Raw genomic sequence first — 12,568 nt, forward strand, 5'->3', positions numbered from 1 at the left:
GGATGTACAGCTAAGGAAGCCGCCAAACTATTCTTCAAGAACGTGGTGAAATATTGGGGCTTACCAAGGCATATCATCAGTGATCGAGGGCCCTGCTTCACTGGGAACTTCTAGAGAGAGTTGTTCGACATACTTGGCACGGAGCTACACTTTTCCACTAGTTTCCACCCGCAAACGGATGGACAAACAGAACGGGTCAATGCCTTATTGGAGTGTTATTTGAGGCATTATGTGAGTGCACATCAGAAGGATTGGTCAAGGCTCTTAGACCTAGCCCAGTTCTCTTATAACCTGTAATGGAGTGAGTCCACAGGTCGGACACCATTTGAGCTAGCCACAAGCCAACAACCACAAACTCCACATTCACTACCGGCAGCGTTCGAGGGGAAGATTTGGGGGGCTTACCATATGGCCAAGGGGTTTGAGGAGCAACTTGACACTGCTAAGTCCTACTTGGACAAGGCAGCAAAGAAGATGAAGAAGTTTGCCGACCGCAAGCGTCGTCCCACAGATTATAAGGTTGGGGACATGGTTTTGGTGAAGTTTAATCCGAGGCAGTTTAAGACACTACGGGACGTGCACCAGAACTTGGTACGGAAGTATGAGGGGCCGTTTAGGATCGTTTCCAAGGTGGGCAAGATCTCATATAAGTTAGAGTTACTGCCTCATCTTAAGATTCATCCCGTCTTCCATGCTAGCGTGCTCAAGCCATACCATGAAGACAAGGATTATCCCAACCGAGGTCAGTCGAGTCGGGCGCCGATTACTATTACCGTCTCTCATGATCGGGAGATCGAGGCTATCATTGATTACCAGGCCAGGCGAAGCCAAGGGCAGAAATCCACCGCCATGTTTTTGGTCCACTGGAAGGGACAATCACCGGAGGAGGCCACATGGGAGCGATATGAAGACTTGTGGCAATTTAAGGACAAGATTCGAGAGTTTATGTTGTAGCAATGCGCCGCGGTCGTCGCAACATCGGGTGGGGGAGAATGTGATGACCTTCCAAGTCATCTTGCCACATAAGCACATATTTTGGACGTGTGGATGCTTACATGGCAAAGATGCTAGCATTTGTGCAAAGATTCTAGAGCCATGGAGAGTTTTCTTGGAGAGACTCTAGATTCTTATAAAATATTTAGGAAGACTTTCTTGAGAAGCCTTAGAATATCCTAGGCATGTAGAGAATTCTAGAGAGGGGACCTACTTGTAAATATAGAGGGACTTGTGTAACAATTATTATTTATCCATTAGCCCCTAGGTGAGTAGTATAAGTAGAGGGGCATACATTTGTAAAAACCATCAAGCAAAATCAATCAAGTCTTCTATAATAAAAAGCTTCCTTCTAGCAAATTTCTCTTATCTTGCTTATCCACCATTCTCTTAGTGATCCTAAGTGTAGTAATCTAGGCTGACTTGACATAGCAAGATCGTGAGCAAGTTGTGCAAGAACGTGAGCGAGTTGTCAAGTGTCGCACGTGCGCTTAGTTGAAGACTAAGGACGTGACACTACACTGAAATATTTTCGTGTTTTAGATAAAATTGTTTTTATCCAAATATTTTTTGCTGCATCAAAAAGTGGCCAAACACATCATAATTCAGCGATAGTCGCTAAAATTTAATTAGCGATCCTAAAAGTGGCTATTTGTTTGGTTTGCTTCAAATGTGGCTACAAAGAAAGCACTTGTATCTTGGGAGAGGATGTGCTTGCCTAAGTCAGTTGGTGGTTTAAATATCATTAACATCAACTTGTGAAATGGAGCAGCTTGGACAAATACTTGTTGGGACCTTACTTTTAAAAAGGATAGTTTGTGGATTAAATGGATACATGCTTACTACATTAAAGGCAACCAATTGGCTAGTATGAGCATCCCTCAACAGGCTTCATGGATGGCAAAGCAAATTATTAAAGCACCAGCACTTTGCAACTTGTTCAAATAACACTTTTCCTAAGCAAATTGTGATCAGTAACATTTACCTTCAGCTGCTACCTATCTTACCAAGGGTACACTGGAAGACTTTGGTTTTCAAGTCTTCAGCTCGACCAGAAGCCCAGTTCACTATGAGGTTGCATCTACAGGGCAGGTTACTCACTGTGGAAAGATTGGCTAAATGGGGAATTCATGTAGGTCCTACTTGTTCTTTATGTCAGTTGCAAGATGAAACACAAGAACATCTATTTGTGCATTGCACTTATACAAAACAACTATGAAACCAATTGCTATGATAGCTTTGCCAAATCAGCCCTGACACTTGCCTCTTGGAATGACTACTTAAAATGGGCTGTCAAGAGTGCCAAGGAAAACTCAAATGCTGCATAAGCTTTCAGATGTGCGTTCGCTGAATGTGTTCATGCTTTGTGGATAGAGAGAAATGCCAGAGTATTTGAAGGAAGAAGCACCAACTGGAGTCAATAGCCAAACAAATTGCATACACTTTCACCGTAGAGTTATGCCTAGACTACAAATGTATTTACATAGCTTTCTTTCTAGATGCCTGCTAGTGGCTCTGTTTCTTTGTACTGCTTCGTTCATGTTGTAATTGTTGTCGTTTGAATTGTGTTTTGAGATAGCTGGTTGTGTTTGCCTAGTTATCGTTTTGTGATTCTGCACTTTTAGTGGTTAATGGAAAGTCTAAATTACCAAAAAAAAAAAAAGTGGCTATCTGCCAATTTTCCCCCCAAAAATCCTGTTTAATGTATTAGTGAATTATTATCTATTTAATTACAGATAAAAGACATGAATGTAACAACATTAATCTGTTCACCAAGTTGGTCAACTTAGACTAACCATTACTGGCTAGAATCAACTTATAAGAGAATTTTGTTAAAGTCGTAGTTTATATATATGTGTGTGTATATAGATATATGTGTGTGTGTTAATACAAATTAGAAATTCACAGAATTTTATCAATTTTAACACAAATTTTCTTTAAATAGATCATCTGAGGGTTCGCCAAGGTTTGTTGTAACGTTTTAGCCTTTAACAGTCGAGATATAGGTTGAATTCTTGCGGAGGACGTGTTAAGATTTGTGTCCAATGTAGAAGCAATAAAGTTTCTTAGTGATACCATTACTTCTGTGGAAATAGATACACATTAGGACTTCGTAAAATAAATTTATTTATCATCTTTTATAGATAATCATAGCATGTTTACTATAAACAGTTACATGTAATTAGATTTCAAGTAATTTAAAAACGTAAAAATTATCAAATTAAAAACTCTTTCGAAAACGAATTTTTAATTCACAATTGAAGCGTCGCCGCTCTCTCTATCTCTCGGGGCCAAATCAAATGCTGATGACCATAACAACATAACTTATAGGAATCCTTATAAACAAAAATGGAGGCATTGATGTAAAATACACAAATAGACTCCACTCCGGGTACATATATACAAGCAATTCATAATGAAAAAACAAGCAAGAAACTACAAAGAAAAACAGAAAACAGATGAATACTATTTCGTTTCTGGTGCCTAAAGATTTTTTCAACTCAACTACAATGATGCTTATTTTATCTCTACTACCACGAGCAATCGCTAGTTTAGCAAGTAAGATTGTTGCCTCTGCTGCAACACTTTCTTTCATGACCTTATGAGATGGCTCACTCCCATTTTTACACCTTCTAATCTGACCACTCAGGCATCTTCTTGTGATATCACAAGCAACATCATTAGGAATAACATCCCACAAACCATCACTGGCAAGTATTAAGAACTCATCTGCATCAATTCTTTTGCTCACGTCACTTCTGGCTCTGGTATCACATAAGGTTTTAGGTAGTCCTCCCCTGCGTTAATGTACCATAATTCCACCTTGCCCTATTTTTTGCTTTAAGAATTTAGCTAAAAATTTTGCAAATGCACCCACGTTTCATTTATTCTTATATCGTGTGGTGTGTGTGGGTCGGCAGATCTCAAGTTTAAATGGGTATTCAAGGTGAATTGGGGAATCCGTTAATTGGAGGGTAAATTTATACACTTTCTTAATAACGGGGATAACTTTGGTGACAGTATAACAAAAGATGGAACTAGTAAAGTAGAGGGGTAAATTTGGCCCCTCTTCCATTATAATATGATGACGTGCTCCCAAATGTCAAATGTTAACGGTTGGTTCAAAGTACGAAAGAGAATTTTACAATTAAAGGGTAATTAGACTGGTAAATACCAAGAGCCTGAAATTTGACCCTAATCCCAAAGCCCATATAACAATAATACCTAGCTCGTCTACTCCACTCTGGCACCCCACACCCACAGCGTATCCATTTTGGGGCAAAATACTGCAGCCTCATTGCAGAGGCAATTGAGCGACAAAATGCTTCTTTTTATATGTACAGAACTACTCAAGAATTGTTTCCTATAGAAACATCAAACATTAATTCAGATAAAGAGACCAACTGCGGGACAAGACACCGCGTCATAGTAGTGCAGGGAAAATTCAACATTAACCACAACCGAGAACAAAAGTTCAGCAAGCACAGAGACGGAGCAGCAGCATCAATAGAACTAAACATGTTCAGATTACGTTTACTGTTTAGATCAATGACTCCAGTAGCAGTATATAAGTAACTATCTTCGTTAGTCTACACAAAAGTCGCTATAGAATATAGGTTTCCCATATGCACAAATACATCTTGAATCCCAGACGAAGTAAAGAAGAGATGGCCAAAAATTAAAGAAGAGATGGCCAAAAAAAGGTCTAGGTTTTTTCCCATTCAGTAATATGATCGGTCAGCAAAAAAGAACCGCGAATCAGGATAGCTTCGCCCTTGAGAAGTCCATATTTGGATGCTGCAGAAGATCATGAACAAAATCAGTTAACATTGAATACTCTTCAAGGGAGGGGGGCAAGAGAAAAAAAACATTATCATTAAGTACCTGAGCCATAAATTTCTTTAGGAGATCCTGTTTTTGCGTTTCATCACTTGTTGGAAGGCCCAATGATTTCTGTCGCTGATCAAACTGCAGAAGTATCATCCATCACACGTGATTAGAAGGTATCAATATCCACAGATACAATGAGAAAGTTCTTGCAAATATGAATTCTCACCCAAAAGAAGAACAAGTAGTTAACAAGTAAATCAAGCATACTAGACTTGTCGCCTCCACAAAACGAAGATAAAAGCAACCCCACTCCTAAAGTAAGCGCGTTCAACACCATGAAGTTCGGAAATTAAGGATGGTTAGGGGGCAGATGAAGCTGGTAGTCACAGGCGATTGATTTATTTAAATACCCCCACAGGATTCAGGGGCCCCTGAATATGCCAAAATCCAGTAGATCGGAAAAAAGGGGAACCTCTAAGACCTGAAATACAAAATTCTACTAATAGTATGGAACTATCGATGTCGGCCGAACTGTGGCACTTTAAAGTTCAGTTTCTTTCTTGTGCTATACCAAAGATTCTATGAAATTTCTGTATAACCACTTAACCAAGTATCTATCTATATTATTTTATAAAACACCTTCAGTACTTAGCTTACATAACTAACCTCAAATCCAACAGACCCACTTGTAGGATTATACTGGGTATGTTGTTGATTTCATAATTGAGAACTGGAATATACAGGAACAATTTTAGTCTCGAAAGTAGCTTCCTGAACTCTCAAAAACACATTTCTATGCTAAGCTTCTACAAACTAAACCAGAAGCACTTTTTCGGCATTTACCAAGTATGTCAAAAAAGTCAAGGTGTCAGAAAGGGATCCATTCTCTCAAATGCACCTCACTTCAAACTGCGCACCCCCACCAACAAAAAAACCCCACAAAATATATAGGATAAGCACAAATTATGCAGTACCTACCATGTAAGTGAAGCTAGAAACTTCCATAATAAATAACATAAATGAGGGTTTTGGCTTAGCAGAAACAAATTTAAAAAAAAAAAAAAAAGTGATGCCACAATTCCCACATGAAAAAGAGTGTTTCCATAATAGAAAAATTTCAATTAACAATAAAACCCTACCATCATCTTTTCGACAGTAGCTCGAGTCTCTGGGTCCAAGTCCGATAGCTTGCTAGGTTCAGGTTCAACTTTCTGGGTCTCGACTTCAGGTTCACCTTTCACCACGCATTTCCACCAATCCATCTGGTCCTTTTTGGTAAGGAGTACAGATATGGATTTCTGATCCTCTGCAAAGATGTCAGCAATAGTTAGTTATCGATATTATGCTCCTCAAAATAAAGTAGCATTAGCCGTTCTTGCACAGATTGTACTAAGATAAACTAGCAAACTATTGGATTAGTAACTACATGCCCATACTTTTAAACTATGTATCACAGTGAACATCAACCAGCGGGGTACTAATAACAACAGATGTAAATAGGAACAAATTTTCAAGCAACCATGCACCAAAACATATAAGCAACTTGCCTAAGCTCCAGAAACAATCCTCGACTTTGACAGGTCGATAGAGTTCTCCCTGCAAGTGCAAAGAGAATGAACATGAACATCTGGGCTCAGAAAGATATCTTACAAAACCTTGACACATTTTGAAATGGAATACAGCAAAAGATATCTTGAATGGCTAGAAAAAGGAGAAATCACTTACATCAATTATCGGAGGCTGACCCTTTAGTCCAACTGTAAGATGGTTCTTCTTTATATCGCAAACAATAAACCGTGACTTTGTTCCATGAGGAACGGGAATGTTAAGATTGACCTCCTGCAGGGATTGACCCCAGGAGTAGTTGTCAAGATCAAGGCCATTGCCTATGTTGGGAGCTGTGTACATATCAGCAGCAAGAACAATAAGAAACTATTGAAGATGCAAAATAAGCAATGTACAGTAACATTAAAGAACATATAAAATTGGCATATGATGGCAACAAAGAATAGCCATATGTTATATGGAGTTGAAATTTTCAAGAAATTAGACAACAAATAATGTTATAGCATAGAATTGGAGTTAAAGGACCTTCTGGAAAAAAATTGAACAGTAGGCCACAAGCATACACGCCTACACAGCTTAGGAAAAAATATACTAGTTCAAAACTGAGTGACCTTTTGATAACCATAAACGTAACAAGACCAAGTCACCACATCGACCCTCCCCCAACAAATTGGCACAATGCAAATGAATCCTCTGCTATCAATTTCCAATTTCTGGAGAGCAAGAGTAGGGCTTCCATAATGGGATATTGGATATTCTTTTATCAGAAAAATTAGAATCATAACATATTTGATAAATGATAACATCTGAAACCACTTAGGCATTAACTGTCACTTAAAATTGTTGTACAAACATGACTTTGAAGATCAAGAGCAGAGCTTCAACAAAATAATGGGCTATTGGATACTCCTGTTTGTTTTCGGAACATTAGGCTCTAAACATACTTGGTAAATGCTAACATCTGAAACCACTTAGCCATCAATTGTCAATGCTTGACAAATCTAACTCAAACTAACTTTACTTATCACTAATAATCGATAACAATTATTCTTTTCCCTGAGTGGTAATCTTGAAAACCAAGGGTTCAAGGGAGTGGAGTTGGATCACAAGTACCTGCAACCCAATCTCTTAGTACAAAACTAAGGTACATACACGAAACAGAATAAAACCAGTGGGCAATATAACCATCAAATATCAATCTACCAATTTATTATGCCGCATTCCGGAAGTAGATTGGATCGGCTCAATGAATCCTTCGTATCCATTCCTCCCAATTCATAACTCATTTCGCTTCAGTACTAAATAATTAGATTTTTTTTTAAGGTATTCCAAGTGACCATTAGGCCATGAATATCTTTTACTTTTTGTCCAGAGTTAAATTCCGGAAATCACGTTTGGCCATAAAATTGCTTTGATTCGCTTGTCCTTATCTGGCCTTTTTGTCTTGTTCTCTCTTGAGCCGAGGGGCTTTCGGAAAGAGTCTCCCTACCTTTCAAGGTGGGGGTAAGGTTTGCGTACACTCTAACCTCCCCAAACCCCACATTGTGGGATTCCACTGAGTATGTTGTTGTTGTTGTAGTACTACGATTGGCCATAAAGTTCCGAAATTCAACTTTGAAAAACACCAGAAAGTTGTTTTCACTTTTTTCACTCACAAAAATTCAAAAACAACTCCAACTTGTATTCAAGGCCAAACACAAATGCCATTTTTCACTTTGAAAACAAAAATTACTTTTCTTTCTAATTTCACATTCTCATGGCCAAACGGGGCCCTAAGTCTCCCAAACACCATAGAAGTTCATAATGCCAACAAAATTAAAGCATAGATGAAACATTTCGATAGAGAAAATTACCTCTAGGACCCTTCTTGTCCTCCTCCATAGCTTCACTAGCACTCTTAGCCTCCTTAACGACAGGAACATCTTCCTTAAACTTCTTTTCGGGTTTTCCCGTTGATTCTTGTACTTTATCTTTCCTCTTCCTTTCCTCAGTATCAAGCTTTTCCTTCACCATACGAACAACAGCATTGACATCACTTACCAAAGAATCGCTCTGGAAGATATCGGACTCTCGCCCCAGAAACTCAAACACTGATTCTAGAAACCCTAGAGGGTTTGCAGGATCAAGAACAGCGTTAAATGGCTTTGCTGATACAGGTGGTTTGTTGTCTTGCTCATTGTAATCGGAAATTATCGCCATTGATTTCAGTACTCTGTAGAGTTAATAAGAGTTTTAGGGTTTTAGTGGGTGGATTTTGAAATTTGAAGAAATGGGGGAGTACTTGTATATGTGTAGAAAAGTGGGATGCCAAATGTAAGACCGGTGGGAAGCGTCGAATATTCCAGAAGATCTCGTGCCCAAGAGTCTAATGCATTATTTTGAAATTTAGGGGATGTTTTAAGAAAATACCAGTACAATCTATAACCCAGTATATTATATCCAATTTGGAATAATTACTTAGCATAGTTATTGATAATAACTACCTTTTAGTTTATTTATATTTAGTAGCTACAGTTGTTTTGTAAATTACTATTCATAATTATACCAAAATACATTAGGTTTATGGGTTTGTATTTCTCCCTCACTTCTCTCTTCTCCCTTACTCCTCCATCGCCTCTCTCTCTCCGTTCTCTCTCAGATCCGCTCCCTCACCCCTCTCTCTCCTCCACCACCGTCTCTCACCCCTTGTATGTATTGAAGGATCTAATTGACTTTCCCTTCTAATGCTTTTAGTTGTATTTTATCGATTTATCTTCGCTCAAGTGTTAATTTTCAAAAAATAATGTTGCTATGTGATAGAAATTAGAAACCCATCAAACTGTAAAATGGCAAAATATATGTGTAGAAGTTATTCATTATTCATATTTGATTGGAATACGAGTTAATCTAATAGCGTTGAGTCGTTGTTCGTTTTGGAGTTCAGACAAGGCGACAGCGCGTGGAGATTCACGCACGTCGGAAAAATCGGAATCCATGAACAACATGAGATCTCAGATTTGAGTGTATTCGCCATTTTTTTTAGTGTATTTTTTGTATTTGACCGAAGATTTGACTGGAATCCATGGCTTTTTCTCCTTCTTGTATATCTGATCTGAGTGTATTTGTCATTTTTTTAGTGTATTTTTTTATATTCGACCGAAGATTTGACCGGAATCCATGACTTCTTCACCTTCTTGTATCTCAGAATTTGAGTGTATTTTCGTCATTTTTTTAGTGTAAATATAAGTTTAATGTTTTTGATGATTTTATTTTTGGGAAAACTAGGTGTATTTGAGTGTATGTGTCGTTTGAATGATCTATATACATCCAATACAACCAAAATAAAAGAATACATCAATATATAAATAGAATAAAAAACACAGCCCCGTCATGTATTTAAATGCACTTAAATACATCATTTGAATACACATGTATTCAGAAAAATCAAAGTTACATGTATCCAAATACAGACAAATACATGTATTCAGAAAAATCAAAGTTACATGTATCCAAATACATGTGATATCATATAAGGTTGGATACAATTGAACAATATATGAATACACTGATATACATCAAATACAGCGAAAATGCCTAAATGTAGCTACAGGTTAAAAGCAAGCATCAAAAGTTGGTAATTTATATTTAGTAGCTACAGTTGTTTTGTAAATTACTATTCATAATTATACCAAAATACATTAGGTTTATGGGTTTGTATTTCTCCCTCACTTCTCTCTTCTCCCTTACTCCTCCATCGCCTCTCTCTCTCCGTTCTCTCTCAGATCCGCTCCCTCACCCCTCTCTCTCCTCCACCACCGTCTCTCACCCCTTGTATGTATTGAAGGATCTAGTTGACTTTCCCTTCTAATGCTTTTAGTTGTATTTTATCGATTTATCTTCGCTCAAGTGTTAATTTTCAAAAAGTAATGTTGCTATGTGATAGAAATTAGAAACCCATCAAACTGTAAAATGGCAAAATATATGTGTAGAAGTTATTCATTATTCATATTTGATTGGAATACGAGTTAATCTAATAGCGTTGAGTCGTTGTTCGTTTTGGAGTTCAGACAAGGCGACAGCGCGTGGAGATTCACGCACGTCGGAAAAATCGGAATCCATGAACAACATGAGATCTCAGATTTGAGTGTATTCACCATTTTTTTTAGTGTATTTTTTGTATTTGACCGAAGATTTGACTGGAATCCATGGCTTTTTCTCCTTCTTGTATATCTGATCTGAGTGTATTTGTCATTTTTTTAGTGTATTTTTTTATATTCGACCGAAGATTTGACCGGAATCCATGACTTCTTCACCTTCTTGTATCTCAGAATTTGAGTGTATTTTCGTCATTTTTTTAGTGTAAATATAAGTTTAATGTTTTTGATGATTTTATTTTTGGGAAAACTAGGTGTATTTGAGTGTATGTGTCGTTTGAATGATCTATATACATCCAATACAACCAAAATAAAAGAATACATCAATATATAAATAGAATAAAAAACACAGCCCCGTCATGTATTTAAATGCACTTAAATACATCATTTGAATACATATGTATTCAGAAAAATCAAAGTTACATGTATCCAAATACAGACAAATACATGTATTCAGAAAAATCAAAGTTACATGTATCCAAATACATGTGATATCATATAAGGTTGGATACAATTGAACAATATATGAATACACTGATATACATCAAATACAGCGAAAATGCCTAAATGTAGCTACAGGTTAAAAGCAAGCATCAAAAGTTGGTAATTTATATTTAGTAGCTACAGTTGTTTTGTAAATTACTATTCATAATTATACCAAAATACATTAGGTTTATGGGTTTGTATTTCTCCCTCACTTCTCTCTTCTCCCTTACTCCTCCATCGCCTCTCTCTCTCCGTTCTCTCTCAGATCCGCTCCCTCACCCCTCTCTCTCCTCCACCACCGTCTCTCACCCCTTGTATGTATTGAAGGATCTAATTGACTTTCCCTTCTAATGCTTTTGGTTGTATTTTATCGATTTATCTTCGCTCAAGTGTTAATTTTCAAAAAGTAATGTTGCTATGTGATAGAAATTAGAAACCCATCAAACTGTAAAATGGCAAAATATATGTGTAGAAGTTATTCATTATTCATATTTGATTGGAATACGAGTTAATCTAATAGCGTTGAGTCGTTGTTCGTTTTGGAGTTCAGACAAGGCGACAGCGCGTGGAGATTCACGCACGTCGGAAAAATCGGAATCCATGAACAACATGAGATCTCAGATTTGAGTGTATTCGCCATTTTTTTTAGTGTATTTTTTGTATTTGACCGAAGATTTGACTGGAATCCATGACTTTTTCTCCTTCTTGTATATCTGATCTGAGTGTATTTGTCATTTTTTTAGTATATTTTTTTATATTCGACCGAAGATTTGACCGGAATCCATGACTTCTTCACCTTCTTGTATTTCAGAATTTGAGTGTATTTTCGTTCGTGTATTTAAATGCACTTAAATACATCATTTGAATACACATGTATTCAGAAAAATCAAAGTTACATGTATTCAAATACATGTGACATCATATAAGGTTGGATATAATTGAACAATATATGAATACACTGATATACATCAAATACAGCGAAAATGCCTAAATGTAGCTACAGGTTAAAAGCAAGCATCACAAGGTAGTAATTTATATAAGTTGCCCATCAAATTTTCACTTTACCCCTGCATAGCCAATTCTTTTTTATCTTTTTGCGGAAAAGGACACAAATGGCCATCCGGTGAAACTATTGACACCCGATGGCCCAAGAATCTTAAAAATTATTTTTTAGCCTTTCTCAAAAGGCTGAATAGTCTGAACGACCCTTGTACTTATGCATTTTTATTATGCCGGTGTTCGTACTTACGGATTTATCAACTAAACCCCCCAACTCAAACAAAATAATTATTTTAAATCCCTCTAACTCTAACGTGGTGTATGGTTCACTCGCGCTAACATGAAAGACACGTTAGATCCACCTAGATAAATTGGTGTCATATCATCATTTATTTTTATAAAAACTAGCTTAGTGGAAATTCATCCGTTCACAAAAATTCATCCGTTCACAAAAATGTTAAGAACCCTAATATTCTTCACCATTTTGTTCATCATCATCATCTCTGTATCCTCAGCAAACCCGGATCCAAACCTGACCCAATCTCAGGCCCACAAAGAAC

The 12,568-nt window shown here is 37.2% G+C and overlaps 1 protein-coding gene across 1 annotated transcript; it reads right to left on the minus strand.

The window, feature by feature from the left end:
* Positions 1-4,497: 4,497 nt before the first annotated feature.
* On the minus strand, positions 4,498-8,761 carry LOC132639618 (protein BOBBER 1-like). The gene is made up of 6 exons (XM_060356061.1): positions 8,244-8,761; positions 6,550-6,722; positions 6,372-6,420; positions 5,964-6,130; positions 4,879-4,962; positions 4,498-4,791 (listed from the first exon to the last, which is right to left on the minus strand). Exons 1-6 carry the CDS (start codon positions 8,587-8,589, stop codon positions 4,753-4,755), a joined length of 858 nt encoding a protein of 285 aa, XP_060212044.1. The 5' UTR covers positions 8,590-8,761; the 3' UTR covers positions 4,498-4,752.
* Positions 8,762-12,568: the final 3,807 nt, after the last annotated feature.

The sequence above is a fragment of the Lycium barbarum genome, chromosome 1, assembly GCF_019175385.1.
Source record: "Lycium barbarum isolate Lr01 chromosome 1, ASM1917538v2, whole genome shotgun sequence".
In the NCBI taxonomy this organism is placed as follows: domain Eukaryota; kingdom Viridiplantae; phylum Streptophyta; class Magnoliopsida; order Solanales; family Solanaceae; genus Lycium; species Lycium barbarum.